We start from the raw sequence: 17,472 nt of genomic DNA, 5'->3' as shown, positions 1-17,472 counted from the left end.
TTTTTCAATCTATATTCATATCTGAGCAACAGATTTTTAATGTTGTTCTTTTAACATGTTTTCAACTACGTTGAATTGGAAATGATAAAATGTATTAACCTTTGATTAAAATTTACCTTGATTCTTTTTTTCTCCCATATCACACCATTTGTATTTGACTCTTTAGTTTAACATCTATAATGGAAAAATAATAAATTGTACAGTACTTCAATATATCTGTTTTCATGTTTTTAAGTTTGAAGGTTGCAACCTGACTCACCAGAGTGAGTGAGGCCAAACCGTCAACTATTAGTATTAGTACATATATGGTCAGAACTGTTGACCTTTGTCTTACATTACAGTATGTATGATCAAATGTTAAAGCTTCCTGTTACTGTAAGATTTAAATTCAGAAACTGAAATACACTGGTCTCAATTTCTTATCAAAGTCTTCTTGTTTATTTGACCTATTCTGATCAAATTGACTTAATTTTTATTTGTGGAATTTCTATAGGATAGTACTGATATAGTAATAGTTACTGGATTTTTTATTCATTTTCTTATTTCACTAAAAAAAATCTACGAAAAAACCGTTTGACAAAAATACATGTAGTTAAAATAATTTGAGATTATATACAACAAATCAGAACTTCAAGTTGACTGCTTCTAATTTTTACTTTGCATTAGCAATTTTAAATTTTAAAGTATTGAAACTTTTCTTGTTAATATATTGACAGCTAGAACACAATGGCCAAACAAGTGGATGCATCTTTTACAGAGGACTACTACATGACATTGCATGACCTTCAATAATGAACAGCAAACCACATATAGATTATTTAGCTGACAGCAATGTATATATATATATATCTATATTTTTAGTAATTGATACTCCTTCCAGAGGTTAACAATCCAGAAAAGTACTCTGCACTACTGTTGATTTCTGTAAATACATGTAGACAATTTCAAAGAAAATATATAAGATATAACACAGCAATTAAAACCAGAGGCATCAGGGAGACTGTACTTATACAACACAGATAGATATTCTTCTCATTTGTTTTAAACAGATTACACTGCATCGAGACGCTAAAAAAGTCCTTAAAAATTCCAAAAAGGAATTTCAAAAACCACATTCAAAAACAAACAGAGCAAGGGTTTCTATCTTATCGCACTAGAGATATTAAAGAATACAACAGATACAGTTCAGTCCGCCTCATACCTTGACTATGTCTAGATATTAACCATGAGGGTCAGTTGAAAACAGAGCATTACAAGTAGAGATGATTTTAGCTTCCCAATTGCGAACTTTCCATTTCTATGTAGCAACATTCCAGCAGCATCTGCATAAGCAGTATATATCTCCCAATTGATTAGATATTCCTGGCCTTGTATTTCCTATAGATCCTGATTTCCATGGTAGAGGGTTGATGCTCATAGTAAACTATCAAACCAAGGGTTCCAAATGGTGAAGTTAAAATCATCCCTTCGTAAATTTTACGAATGCCATCACGGGTTGGTTGACGTATGGAATATTTGTTTCACACATGAAAGCAGATATGTTCCTTGTGTCTTAACTACAATCCTGTTCCCTTTCCACAAAAGTGACCTACCAAATTAGACTTAATACCAGGTTTGAACTAACATAGGCAACAAGCAGGTGCAACACAGGGGGGGTCTTGGGGTTGAAAACCCCCCTTTTTTTGGCCGATCAATGCATTTGAATGGGGACATATAGGTGGAACCTCCACCCCCTCGTCCTGGGTTGGGAACCCCCCTTTTTAAAAAGGCTGGATCTGCCCCTGCAACATGTGGAGCAGGATCTGCTTACCCTTCCAAAGCACCTAAGATCAACCCCAGTTTTTAGTGGGGTTCATGTTGCTAAGTCTTTATTTTTCTATGTTGTGTTTTCTGTACAATTGTTTGTCTGTTTGTCTTTTTCTTTATTAGCCATGGCATTGTCAGTTTATTTTTAATTTATGAATTCGAGCATCCCTCTGGTATCTTTTGCTCCTCTTTTATACCTCATCCTTGTGAATCTGTCCAATTAAACACTTGAATAACAAAAGATTTCAAATGACAGAAATTGTCATTTGGAACCATTCTGCACTAACTCTAAAATTATATTTACAACAAACTAGAGGCTCTAAAGAGCCTGTGTTGCTCACCTTGGTCTATGTGAATATTAAACAAAGGACGCAGATGGATTCATGACAAAATTGTGTTTTGGTGATGGTGATGTGTTTGTACATCTTACTTTACTGAACATTATTGCTGCTTACAATTATCTCTATCTATAATGAACTTGGCCCAGTAGTTTCAGAGGAGAAGATTTTTGTAAAAGATAACTAAGATTTACGAAAAATGGTTAAAAATTGACTATAAAGGGCAATAACTTCTAAAGGGGTCAACTGACCATTTTGGTCATGTTGACTTATTTGTAAATCTTACTTTGCTGAACATTATTGCTGTTTACAGTTTATCTCTATCTATAATAATATTCAAGATAATAACCAAAAACAGCAAAATTTCCTTAAAATTACCAATTCAGGGGCAGCAACCCAACAACGGGTTGTCCGATTCATCTGAAAATTTCAGGGCAGATAGATCTTGACCTGATAAACAATTTTACTTTTCATGTCAGATTTACTTTAAATGCTTTGGTTTTTGAGTTATATGCCAAAAACTGAATTTTACCCCTATGTTCTATTTTTAGCTGTGGCGGCCATCTTGGTTGGTTGGCCGGGTCACGCTACACATTTTTTAAACTATATATCCCAATAATGATTGTGGCCAAGTTTGGTTTAATTTGGCCCAGTAGTTTCAGAGGAGAACATTTTTGTAAAAGATTACTAAGATTTACGAAAAATGGTTAAAAATTGACTATAAAGGCCAATAACTCCTAAAGGGGTCAACTGACGATTTCGGTCATGTTGGCTTATTTGTAAATCTTACTTTGCTGAACATTATTGCTGTTTACAGTTTATCTCTATCTATAATAATATTCAAGATAATAACCAAAAACAGCAAAATTTCCTTAAAATTGCCAATTCAGGGGCAGCAACCCAACAACAGGTTGTCCAATTCATCTGAAAATTTCAGGGCAGATAGATCTTGACCTGATAATCAATTTCACATCTGTCAGATTTGCTCTAAATGCTTTGGTTTTTGAGTTATAAGCCAAAAACTGAATTTTACCCCTATGTTCTATTTTTAGCTGTGGCGGCCATCTTGGTCGGTTGGCCGGGTCACGCTACACATTTTTTAAACTAGATATCCCAATGATGATTGTGGCCAAGTTTGGTTTAATTTGGCCCAGTAGTTTCAGAGGAGAAGATTTTTGTAAAAGATAACTAAGATTTACGAAAAATGGTTAAAAATTGACTATAAAGGGCAATAACTCCTAAAGGGGTCAACTGACCATTTTGGTCATGTTGACTTATTTGTAAATCTTACTTTGCTGAACATTATTGCTGTTTACAGTTTATCTCTATCTATAATAATATTCAAGATCATAACCAAAAACAGCAAAATTTCCTTAAAATTACCATCTCAGGGGCAGCAACCCAACAACGGGTTGTCCGATTCATCTGAAAATTTCAGGGCAGATAGATCTTGACCTGATAAGCAATTTGACACTGTCAGATTTGCTCTAAATGCTTTGGTTTTTGAGTTATAAGCCAAAAACTGCATTTTACCCCTATGTTCTATTTTTAGCTGTGGCGGCCATCTTGGTTGGTTGGACGGGTCACGCCACCCTTTTTTTAAACTAGATATCCCAATGATGATTGTGGCCAAGTTTGGTTTAATTTGGCCCAGTAGTTTCAGAGGAGAACATTTTTGTAAAAGATAACTAAGATTTACAAAAAATGGTTAAAAATTGACTATAAAGGGCAATAACTCCTAAAGGGGTCAACTGACCGTTTTGGTCATGTTGACTTATTTGTAAATCTTACTTTGCTAAACATTATTGCTGTTTACAGTTTATCTCTATCTATAATAATATTCAAGATAATAACCAAAAACAGCAAAATTTCCCTAAAATTACCAATTCAGGGGCAATAACCCAACAACGGGTTGTCCGATTCATCTGAAAATTTCAGGGCAGATAGATCTTGACCTGATAAGCAATTTGATCCTCTGTTAGATTTGCTCTAAATGCTTTGGTTTTTGAGTTATATGCCAAAAACTGAATTTTACCCCTATGTTCTATTTTTAGCCGTGGCGGCCATCTTGGTTGGTTGGCCGGGTCACACCACACATTTTTTAAACTACATATCCCAATAATGATTGTGGCCAAGTTTGGTTTAATTTGGCCCAGTAGTTTCAGAGGAGAAGATTTTTGTAAAAGATTACTAAGATTTACGAAAAATGGTTTAAAATTGACTATAAAGGCCAATAACTTCTAAAGGGGTCAACTGACCATTTTGGTCATGTTGACTTATTTGTAAATCTTACTTTGCTGAACATTATTGCTGTTTACAGTTTATCTCTATCTATAATAATATTCAAGATAATAACCAAAAACAGCAAAATTTCCTTAAAATTACCAATTCAGGGGCAGCAACCCAACAACGGGTTGTCCGATTCATCTGAAAATTTCAGGGCAGATAGATCTTGACCTGATAAACAATTTAACTTTTCATGTCAGATTTACTTTAAATGCTTTGGTTTTTGAGTTATATGCCAAAAACTGAATTTTACCCCTATGTTCTATTTTTAGCCGTGGCGGCCATCTTGGTTGGTTGGCCGGGTCACACCACACATTTTTTAAACTACATATCCCAATAATGATTGTGGCCAAGTTTGGTTTAATTTGGCCCAGTAGTTTCAGAGGAGAAGATTTTTGTAAAAGATTACTAAGATTTACGAAAAATGGTTAAAAATTGACTATAAAGGCCAATAACTCCTAAAGGGGTCAACTGACCATTTCGGTCATGTTGACTTATTTGTAAATCTTACTTTGCTGAACATTATTGCTGTTTACAGTTTATCTCTATCTATAATAATATTCAAGATAATAACCAAAAACAGCAAAATTTCCTTAAAATTGCCAATTCAGGGGCAGCAACCCAACAACAGGTTGTCCAATTCATCTGAAAATTTCAGGGCAGATAGATCTTGACCTGATAATCAATTTCACATCGTCAGATTTGCTCTAAATGCTTTGGTTTTTGAGTTATAAGCCAAAAACTGAATTTTACCCCTATGTTCTATTTTTAGCTGTGGCGGCCATCTTGGTTGGTTGGCCGGGTCACGCTACACATTTTTTAAACTAGATATCCCAATGATGATTGTGGCCAAGTTTGGTTTAATTTGGCCCAGTAGTTTCAGAGGAGAAGATTTTTGTAAAAGATTACTAAGATTTACGAAAAATGGTTAAAAATTGACTATAAAGGCCAATAACTCCTAAAGGGGTCAACTGACGATTTCGGTCATGTTGGCTTATTTGTAAATCTTACTTTGCTGAACATTATTGCTGTTTACAGTTTATCTCTATCTATAATAATATTCAAGATAATAACCAAAAACAGCAAAATTTCCTTAAAATTGCCAATTCAGGGGCAGCAACCCAACAACAGGTTGTCCAATTCATCTGAAAATTTCAGGGCAGATAGATCTTGACCTGATAATCAATTTCACATCTGTCAGATTTGCTCTAAATGCTTTGGTTTTTGAGTTATAAGCCAAAAACTGAATTTTACCCCTATGTTCTATTTTTAGCTGTGGCGGCCATCTTGGTTGGTTGGCCGGGTCACGCTACACATTTTTTAAACTAGATATCCCAATGATGATTGTGGCCAAGTTTGGTTTAATTTGGCCCAATAGTTTCAGAGGAGAAGATTTTTGTAAAAGATAACTAAGATTTACGAAAAATGGTTAAAAATCGACTTTAAAGGGCAATAACTCCTAAAGAGGTCAACTGACCATTTTGGTCATGTTGACTTATTTGTAAATCTTACTTTGCTGAACATTATTGCTGTTTACAGTTTATCTCTATAATAATATTCAAGATCATAACCAAAAACAGCAAAATTTCCTTAAAATTACCATCTCAGGGGCAGCAACCCAACAACGGGTTGTCCGATTCATCTGAAAATTTCAGGGCAGATAGATCTTGACCTGATAAGCAATTTGACACTGTCAGATTTGCTCTAAATGCTTTGGTTTTTGAGTTATAAGCCAAAAACTGCATTTTACCCCTATGTTCTATTTTTAGCTGTGGCGGCCATCTTGGTTGGTTGGACGGGTCACGCCACCCTTTTTTTAAACTAGATATCCCAATGATGATTGTGGCCAAGTTTGGTTTAATTTGGCCCAGTAGTTTCAGAGGAGAACATTTTTGTAAAAGATAACTAAGATTTACAAAAAATGGTTAAAAATTGACTATAAAGGGCAATAACTCCTAAAGGGGTCAACTGACTGTTTTGATCATGTTGACTTATTTGTAAATCTTACTTTGCTAAACATTATTGCTGTTTACAGTTTATCTCTATCTATAATAATATTCAAGATAATAACCAAAAACAGCAAAATTTCCCTAAAATTACCAATTCAGGGGCAATAACCCAACAACGGGTTGTCTGATTCATCTGAAAATTTCAGGGCAGATAGATCTTGACCTGATAAGCAATTTGATCCTCTGTTAGATTTGCTCTAAATGCTTTGGTTTTTAAGTTATAAGCCAAAAACTGCATTTTACCCCTATGTTCTATTTTTAGCTGTGGCGGCCATCTTGGTTGGTTGGCTGGGTCACGTCACACATTTTTTAAACTAGATACCCCAATGATGATTGTGGCCAAGTTTGGTTTAATTTGGCCCAGTAGTTTCAGAGGAGAAGATTTTTGTAAAAGATTACTAAGATTTACGAAAAATGGTTAAAAATTGACTATAAAGGGCAATAACTCCTAAAGGGGTCAACTGACCATTTTGGTCACGTTGACTTATTTGTAAATCTGACTTTGCTGAACATTATTGCTGTGTACAGTTTATCTCTATCTATAATAATATTCAAGATAATAACCAAAAACAGCAAAAATTCCCTAAAATTACCAATTCAGGGGCAGCAACCCAACAACAGGTTGTCCGATTCATCTGAAAATTGCAGGGCAGATTGATCTTGACCTAATAAACAATTTGATCCTCTGTTAGATTTGCTCTAAATGCTTTGATTATTGAGTTATAAGCCAAAAACTGCATTTTACCCCTATGTTCTATTTTTAGCCATGGCGGCCATCTTGGTTGGTTGGCCGGGTCACGCCACACATTTTTTAAACTAGATACCCCAATGATGATTGTGGCCAAGTTTGGTTTAATTTGGCCCAGTAGTTTCACAGGAGAAGATTTTTGTAAAAGATAACGACGCCGGACGACGACGGACGCCGGACGCAAAGTGATGGGAAAAGCTCACTTGGCCCTTTGGGCAAGGTGAGCTAAATATTGACTTTAAACCCCATTTCTGTATATTATTTTGGGCCCCATTTCTCTATTCTTTGTGTTTATGGCTCAATGATCTCCATTCTCTATATTAATGCAACAAATTTTTCTCTATTTTAATTTTTAATGCCTTATTTTTTTTCTTTATCATGTTAATAAAACAAGAGGCTGTCAAGAGCCTGAATCGCTCACCTGGTAAACAATGCCTTATAAACTAAATTAATAAATTAATGTTTGTTGTAAATTAAACAGAGTAACAAAGGCCATGTACTATCCTGGAAATACCTTTTAAAGCCTCTTAGGAACCTCTGGAAAGAAATGGGCATGAGTTCGCCCTACACTTGATTAAGATACAGTCTAGGTCAATCTGATGATTCACTATACAAACAGATGAGTGTGGATAGTACTATGCATTACGAGAGTTTTGAATAAAACTGTGAGTCATCTCACTAATGATACCCCCCATTTCATTATGGCATATTTACTACACTACATTCAAGCTTTATACATCTCTGAATTTGGATTGTGATTAACTATTTAACACAGAATGAATGTGTCACCACTATTTATGACTTTAAATAAAAGGAATACACATACATTTACATATAGCTATATTAAATTGACAGAACATTTAAAGTTATTCCTATATACCCTCCACCTCCCCAAAACTTTGTTTTTTGGGGTATAATAATGATTAGAGTTATCTGTCTTTGCATATTGTAAGTAAGTGTGTGGAAACAAAAAACAATAACTACATCTTTATAAAGTATGTTCAACAAGAGTGGACACAGATGAGTGTGGAAATTTTTATGCATTAAGAGAGTATTGTATAAAACTGTGAGTGAACTGACTAAGGATACCCCCAAATCCCATTATGGCATATATACTATTAGTACATTAAATTCAAGCTTGATACAGCTCTGAATTTAGATAGTGATTAAATATTTAACACAGCATAGCCTTTACATCTCACTCAACTGTTGAATTAGTCCATGGTTCATGCATACTAGTCAACCATTATAGTAAATGTCCTTTGTTAGATTTTATAACACTAAACAGTGCAATATATATTGCTTACAATATTCTCTACACATCAACATATAAATTGAATCAAAAATACAGTTGAAAGTGCTTAGTACATAAGCAGTTATAAAAAGTGTTTTAAACAACAATATATACTCATGAAAAATTATAGAAACAAATAACAAACTAAGATTTAAATCAGATTGATACAGCAGTTTCAAAGGAGAAGATTTTTTAAAGTCAGTCAACATGATGAACAAATTGTGAAAAAAGTCTTTAAAGGGCAATAACTCCTTAAGGGGTCAATTGACAATTTTGGTCAAATTGACTTATTTGTAGATCTTACTTTGCTTAACATTTTTGCTATTAACAGTTTATAGGTATCTATAATAATATTCAAGATAATAACCAAACACTGCAAAATTTCTTTAAAATCATCAATTCAGGGGCATTATACCTGAAAAACCAGTTACCCAATTCGGCTGAAAATTTCAGGACAGGTAGACCTTGACCGAATAAATACTTTTACTTCTTGTCTTATTTGCTCTAAATGCTGGAGTTTTTGAGATATAAGCCAAAAACTGCATTTTACCCTGTGTTCTATTTTTAGCCATGATGGCCATGTTTTTTGACGAAATAGAAAATAAAACACAAACTTTATTTTATACACCCTACTGATCATTCAAATGAAGTTTGGTTGAATTTGGTTGAGTAGTTTTAGAGGAGAAGATTTTTTAAAGTTAGCAAATATGATGAACAAATTGTGAAAAATTGTCATTAAAGGACAATAACCCCTTAAGGGGTCAATTGACAATTTTGGTCATAATTAATTTATTTGTAGATCTTACTTTGCTGATCATTTTTGCTGTTTACAGTTTATCTTTATCTATAATAATATTCAAGATAATGACCAAAAACTGCAAAATTTCCTTAAAATTACCAATTAAGTGGCAGCAACCCAACAATGGGTTGTTTGATTCATCTGAAAATTTCAGGGCTGATAGATCTTGACCTAATGAACATTTTTACCACTGTCAGATTTACTCTAAATGCTTTCGTTTTTGAGATATAAGCCAAAAACTGCATTTTGACCCCTATGTTCTATTTTTAGCAATGGCGACCATGTTTGTTGATAGATCAAAACTTCGGATACAATTTATAAACTAGATACCCTAAGGAACATTCAGTTAAAGTTTGGAAGTATTTGGCCTAGTAGTTTCAGAGGAGAAGATTCTTGAAATAGTTTACGACGACGGACGCCAAGTGATGGCATAAGCTCACGTGGCCCTGTGGGCCACATGAGCTAAAAAATTCTTCTGTATTTTTTATTTTCTAAGTTAGTAACACGAGTAGTCAGCTGATAGTTAAATGCATCATTGTAATTAAAATAATGAACATGTTCCTGTTTTTACACTTAAGGCCCTGTTATTTTTGCATTGTACAAAGTCATACTTTTCTTAAGACTATTACTGAAGTTTTACTTACTGTTGATGTATTTATTATGCCTGTCTTGTAAAAATGCAATTAGTTTTGCTTAGTTAAAAAGCTCCATAAATGTCCAAATTAAAAAAAAAATAAAAAAGATTAAACTGAGTAATCGATGCAATCTTTCATTCAGGAAAAGATTATAGACCAGAAATTGTAACTTTATGTAATTATATCTTTGTATGTTAATGCTTCCTGCTGGAAATTTTACATCACTTTAATTTAGTTTTCATTCCTCGTCAAATTATTTTGGATCTCAAAATGATTATACTTTTATGGGATAACCATGGCATTCTGTGGAAATTTTTCTTTTGGAATGTTATTGCTTATGCACAAAAAGATCCACATGTATTTGCACTGACCACAATAGACTTGTTTTGTGAAAATTAGTCTTTAATCAACTGAAAATAAAGTTATCTGTTTGTTTTTTTATTTTCATACTATATAATAATTCCAAAACAACCATTTAGTCATAACAAGATCCAACTCGAACTAAGTCATTCTTATCACACAACAATTATGTCCTCTCTCTTTTATTCGAAAGAGCACTGATTTGAAATATATTCTATATACATAAACAAACTTCTAAAAGAACACAATCATGCAGCAGTTCACTCTACTTTTCTATACTATCATTTACTAAATAAAACAAATTTTAGATAAAAAAGTCAAGCTTCGAAGAAAAAAAATCTGTTACATGTCTTACAATTCAAACATCATTGTTTTCACTCATTCCATGCTGACTAATTTATTTACAAAATAACTTATCTTAAATTTCCCTACTAATCCACCAAAGACAATTTATAAAATTTTCAGGAAGACATCAACATTCTAACTTAAGGATGTACTTACAATATTTTGTTCATTCAATTTCTGATATTTCGAAAGTAAATTAAAAAAAAAATTAAAGGGATTTTTTGATTATAAGAATATCAGTTTTAATATGCATGCTTTGCCTATGTAAACATTTTTTAAAAGAAGACATATGTTTAAAAGTTTCTCATTAAAGTTTATGTTTTCTATATCATGTATATATTATTTTCTTTTCTTAATACTGAAAACCTGAATTAAGACGGCAAAATATCAAAACTTTGTTTAAATCGCTTTTTTGCCTGAGTTGGCAAAATAGGACTCAATAGGCTATTTTAACAAAGCTGACAAAATGGCTGTTGCCTTATCAACAATTTTCATCTGCATTGTGGCAGGCATTTACACCTATTATAAACTCAATTATTGAAATTCCAATAATGTGTTGGACTAGCAGTAAACCATTGTAAATAAAAGATATAATCTGTATGCAATTTTGTATCATTAAAGTTTTCAAGTTGTATTCTAATATATAACATACAGATAGGTAATACTATTATATTACTATTTCCAGCACACACTGAAATGCATTATGATGCACATATCAAGAAGAATGTGTCCAAAGTACACGGATGCCCCACTCACACTATCCTTTTCCATGTTCCATGGACCGTGAAATTGGGTAATTATCTAATTTGGCATTAAAATTAGAAAGATCATATCATAAGCAACAAGTGTACTAAGTTTCAAGTTGATTGGACTTCAGCTTCATCAAAAACTACCGTGACCAAAAACTTTAACCTGAAACTCCCACTTTCATTTTCTATGTTCAGTGGACCGTGAAATTGGGGTCAAAAGTCTAATTTGGCTTAAAAATTAGAAAGATCATCTTATAAGCAACAAGTGTACTAAGATTCAAGTTGATTGGACTTCAGCTTCATCAAAAACTACCTGGACGGACGGACGGACGGACGAACGGAGCCACAGACCAGAAAAACATAATGCCCATCGTAGGTGGGGCATAAAAACATGACTTAACCATATGTAGAAATATACAGTTAGGGCACACATAGTATTGTTACTTATCAGTTAATTACTAACCCAACCTACCAATCAAGCATTTAATTTTACATTGTCCAACTTTTATCATTACATTTTCCAAGAATTAACTGTAGTCTGAGTGCTTGCAAAACATTTCCATGTTTTTTTAATTTGACTTTTCAGAAATATATTTTCTGTAATATATTTATGTAATAAATATCTGAGTAAGTTTTAAAAACTTTAATCAATACTTTATATTATTTTGTTTTAATGAAAGTATAGGCCAAATTCATTAACCAAGGGTGAACATTACTGGTCGGGCAAACGGAACAGAGCAAACATTGTTATTTAGGCAAATTGACCCAATACCACCTTACATAGCATGATTATAAGAAGACAACTAGTGTGTCGCTCACCTTGGTATATGTGCATATTAACCAAATTACACAGATGTATACAATAATTCATGACAAAATTGTGTTTTGGTGTCAGATGGTTATGTGTTATTAGATGTTACTTTACTGAACATTCTTGCTACTTACAATTATCTTTATCTATAATAAACTTGGCCGTTTCGTTACAGAGAAAAATATTTTGTAAAAGTTTACAAAAATTTACCAAATTAATCAAAATTGTTAAAAATTGACTATATTCAATCCAATATTTTATTGGAAAGAGCACAATAGAGGCATGATCCAAATACAGACAATTATAATATTAAAACAACATATAAATGAAATAAAGATGCATGTAACAACAAGTCATAAGCCAATTCTATGTATACCCTCAGTGTATACCATTACATTATAAACTGATATTGATTAATAACATAAACTCTTACATCAGTATTATTCTAAATTTTCATAAATTTACTTAAAAAGGGCATTGAATAACTCCTTAAGGGTTCAACTGACCATTTTGGTCATGTTGATTTATTTGTAAATCTTACTTTGCTGAACATTATTGCTGATTACAGTTTATCTCTATCTATAATAATATTCAAGATAATAACAAAAAATTGCAAAATTTCTTCAAAAATAACCAATAAGGGGGGCAGCAACCTAACAACCAGTTTTCCAATTCATCTAAAAATTTCAGGGCAGATAGATATTGTCTTAATAAACAATTTAACCCCTTGTCTACATTTTACCACTATGTTCTATTTTTAGCCATGGCGGCCATCTTAGTGGTTGGCCAGGTCACCGCACACATTTTTTAAACTAAATACCCTACTAATGATTGTGGCTAAGTTTGATTAAATTTGGCCAGTTGTTTCAGAGGAGAAGATTTTTGTAGAAGATTGCAAAAATTTACAAAAAATTGGTAAAAAATGACTAAAGGGCAATAACGCCTTAAGGGGTCAACTGATCATAAATGGTCATGTTGACTTATTTGTAGATCTTACTTTGATGAACATTATTGCTGATTACAGTTAATCTCTATCTATAATAATATTCAAGATAATAACCAATAACGGCAAAATTTCCTTAAAATTACCAATTCAGGGTCAGCAACCCAACAACTGGTTGTCCGATTCATCTGAAAATTTCAGGGTAGATAGATCTTGACTTGATGAACAATTTTATCCCATGTCAGATTTGCTCTAAATGCTGGTTTCAAAGTTATAAGCCAAAATCTACATTTTACCCCTATGTTCTATTTTTAGACATGGCGGCCATCTTGGTTTGTTGGCCGGGTCATCGGACATATTTTTTTAAACTAAATACCCCAATGATGATTGTGGCCAAGTTTGGTTAAATTTGGCCCAGTAGTTTCAGAGGAGAAAATTTTTGTAAAAGTTAACGACAGACGCCGACTGACAACTGATGCCAAGTGATGAGAAAAGCTCACTTGGCCCTTCAGGCCAGGTGAGCTAACACGAAATTTATTAAGGGTGGCCAAGTCATTTTGAATCTTAGAAAGCTAAATGACACAATGGCGGATCCAGAAATTTTCATAAGTGGTGGCCCACCGACTGCCTAAGAGGGGGCCCGCTCCAGTCATGCTTCAGTGATTTCCTGGACCAAATAATCTGTCGTTCAAAAGCTTTTGTCACAAAAGAACAAACCAAAAAAAAAAAAGCTTTTGAACGACAGATTATTCAGTGTAATGTTTCCCTATATATAAGCAACCAAAATTTTCCCAAAATAGGGGGGCAAGGACCCCCTGGTTCTCCCCTTACTACGCCTCTGTGACATCTTACATTAATGGGTTTTCATATGGAATCTGTGCTTTTTAAGTTTAACCAATGCCTCCTGTATGAAATGGTATTTTTCCCATTTTTATTTTGGGTTGATATAGACCTAGAATAGAAACACTTCAAATTTCTTCCTTGTTTTTGTTGTTTTAAAAACATGCCATTTACCTTTAGGTTCAACTGAAAAAGACGTTAATGAAATCTTGGTACATAAAAATATGTTCACACTGATTGAATAGCTCCTGTCATTACTCTGTTATTGCAAAATATGTCCACAATCATACAGTTAGAAATTGTTGAATGACATGAATGATCCCAAGTTGAATCGAAAGTGAAAGTGGAAAACCCCGCGGGAAAGGATTTCGATCCTTGTCTGTTAAATGCTTGAAATGGTGAACTATACGCTTTTTAATAAGCTTGTCTGACTGATATTGGAAATTATCCTATTTGTGTGTTTTTCAAGCACTAAAGACTGGATTTGAAATAATTCATTAAATAATGTTTATAGCCAGAAATAACACAAGAAATATGCTTTCAAAATTAAAATCTTAATTTTCTAGTTTCAGTCTGTCAAAGATTACTAATTATAATAACCACACAGAGAAAATTACAAAGTAATATTTTAAAATTACAAAGTATTATTATGGAAAAGTAATCTTTTATACAATAAAAGTTCAGTATTGAAAATGAAAATAAGTTTAAATTACAGAAAATCTTAACTTTTTAGTTAAGTATATGCATCAGAACTTGAAATGAACCTGAATCATACCACATCTTTTTTTTTATACTTTTGTTGCATTTTATTAGATAAGATTTAATGTAAAATACTAGCTATGCTCTGCCAGGCTCAGTGTTATATGACAGCAGAGGTTAAACCCTGAAAAGTTGGGGCAAGCATAAACACCTTGTTTAAGTTTGAAAAAGCTCTGAATTTTGATTGATAAAAATAATCGACACAGCATAAATTTGGATTCTGACACAGAAGGAATGTGGTAAAAAAACTAGAGAATTTGAAATTGGACTTATACTTACTATTATCCAAAATCTGAATAAATGGTTAGATTAGGCCATAACAAAGGGGACTTACCACCCAAGTACACCAAGAATTACATTTATCTATTAATGGACAAAATATGCTAAAGACCTAATAAACTAGCTGTTATCACAGAGATATGTCTCGCTTTTTGTAATTTCTATAATGCAAATGTTGAAATTAAAATAGCAACACTATAACATGCAAGTTTTGCAAAAAATCAAATTCAATGAACCATGACTGAAGGTACATGTACATGACTTAACAATCTCCATGGAAATGAGATGTGTCAATGCTTATCCAACTGCATCCCAAATAACATTGACTTATCATAACTAGTTTCCTTTAAAAAACATAAACACTTCTAAGTCAATAAACCATAACTGAGGGTCGGGGTAAAATAATCTCCATGGAAATGAGATATGCCAATGCTAATACAACTGCATACCAAATATCATTGACCTAGCTACCACTAGTGGTTCTCCATAAACCAATCTTACCACAAACTTATCATAAAAAACTTAAGCAAAAGTTTCAAAGTCAATGGACCATGACTGAGAGGGCGGGGCAAATAATTTCCATGGAAATGAGGTATGCCAATGCTTATACAACTGCATACCAATTATCATTAACTTACCACTAGTGGTTCCTCATATTCATAAACTGACATAATCACAAACTAACACATGAAAACTAAGCTTACCACTAGTGGTTCACCATAAACTAGACCTAATCACAAACTAGTACATTATTGAAGGCGCTGCCGTCGCCAGAAACAGCATACCTATGTCTCACTTTTTGACTCTGTCAAGCGAGACAAAAATAAAAAATCTGAAGGCATGTTTTTAGATTCATAATATCAAAGAACCCCGGGAATTCTATTATTTTTAAAAATCAAACTAAGTTTAATAACTATAAGTACTTATAATAAGACTATTAGTACCTTGATGTAAACCAAATTGAAAACCAATACCAAAATAAAAAATCTAAAAAATGGTTAGAGTCAGCATATCAGAGAACCCAAAGAATTCTGGCTTTTTAAAACAAGAGTGCACACGCTGAAATGTCTCGCCTTCTTTACTAATCATTGATATTATGTTGATAGTCTTAAGTATAAAGCTTTATAACAACTGTCACATAACTTAACATTAACCAAGATAACAAAGACCAATGAACCATGAAAATGAGGTCAAGGTCAGATGAAACATGCCAGACAGACATGTACAGCTAACAATGCTTTCATACAACAAATATAGTTGACCTCTTACTTATAGTTTAAGAAAAATAGACCAAAGCACAAAAACTTAACACTGAGCAATGAACCGTGAAAATGAGGTCGAGGTCAAATAAAACCTGCGCAACTGACATACAGATCATATAATATTTCCATACACCAAATATAGTTGACTTATAGCATATAGTATTAGATAAAAAGACCAAAACTCAAAAACTTAACTTTGACCACTCAACCAAGAAAATGAGGTCAAGGTCAGATGACATGTACACCTTACAATCATTCCATACAACAAATATAGTAGATCTATTGTGTAAAGTATGAGAAAAAGAGACCAAAACACAAAAACTTAACTACATGTATAACCACTGAACCATGAAAATAAGGTCAAGGTCAGATGACACCTGCCAGTTGGACATGGACACCTTACAGTCCTTCTATACACCGAATATACTTGCCCTATTGCTTATAGTATCTGAGATATGGACTTGACCACCAAAACTTAACCTTGTTCACTGATCCATGAAATGAGGTCTAGGTTAAGTGAAAACTGTCTGACGGGCATGAGGACCTTACAAGGTACGCACATATCAAATATAATTATCCTATTACTTAAAATAAGAGAGAATTCAACATTACAAAAAATCTTAACTTTTTTTTTCAAGTGGTCACTGAACCATGAAAATGAGGTCAAGGACATTTGACATGTGACTGACAGAAACTTCGTAACATGAGGCATCCATATACAAAGTATGAAGCATCAAGTTCTTCCACCTTCTAAAATATAAAGTTTTTAAAAAGTTAGCTAACACCGCCGCCGCCGGATCACTATCCCTATGTCGAGCTTTCTGCAACAAAAGTTGCAGGCTCGACAAAAAATCAAACACAATTTTATTTAAGACCTTTTGGACCTCAATGTGAACCAATTCAAAAACAGGGACAACAATTGAAAATCTAAATATGCTGTGAGATTCAGCAGATTAAAGAAACTCAACCCATTTAAATTGCTCAAGGGATAAGAAATTTATACAAATTAACAAAGTTTCAGTTTTTTTTGGCCCCTGATTCAGAAATGGTTCGGACATATCCCCCAAAATCCATCCAAATCTTTATTTTAATTTTTGAACATTTGGTCTACATTTTTATATCCATACACTCATACACAATTTATTGTCATGAAACAAGAAATATACTTGTTTATGGTCCCTAATTCCTTAATATTTAGGGCAATAACCC

General features: G+C 33.1%; 1 protein-coding gene across 1 annotated transcript in view; it reads right to left on the bottom strand.

The window, feature by feature from the left end:
- LOC143078842 (uncharacterized) overlaps positions 1–16,974 on the bottom strand; it is a 35,806-nt gene extending 18,832 nt beyond the window's left edge. Inside the window, exons 1-2 of the mRNA XM_076253837.1 lie at positions 14,138–16,974; positions 117–174 (exon numbers count right to left, since the gene is read on the bottom strand). Coding sequence (XP_076109952.1) covers positions 117–138 — 22 coding nt within the window. The 5' untranslated portion in view covers positions 139–174; positions 14,138–16,974. The remainder of the gene's footprint in view (positions 1–116; positions 175–14,137) is intronic.
- Positions 16,975–17,472: the final 498 nt, after the last annotated feature.

The sequence above is a fragment of the Mytilus galloprovincialis genome, chromosome 6, assembly GCF_965363235.1.
Source record: "Mytilus galloprovincialis chromosome 6, xbMytGall1.hap1.1, whole genome shotgun sequence".
Taxonomy (NCBI): Eukaryota; Metazoa; Mollusca; class Bivalvia; order Mytilida; family Mytilidae; genus Mytilus; species Mytilus galloprovincialis.
Note: the sequence above shows the minus strand (reverse complement) of the source record. Positions and strands in the feature narration are given on the sequence as shown.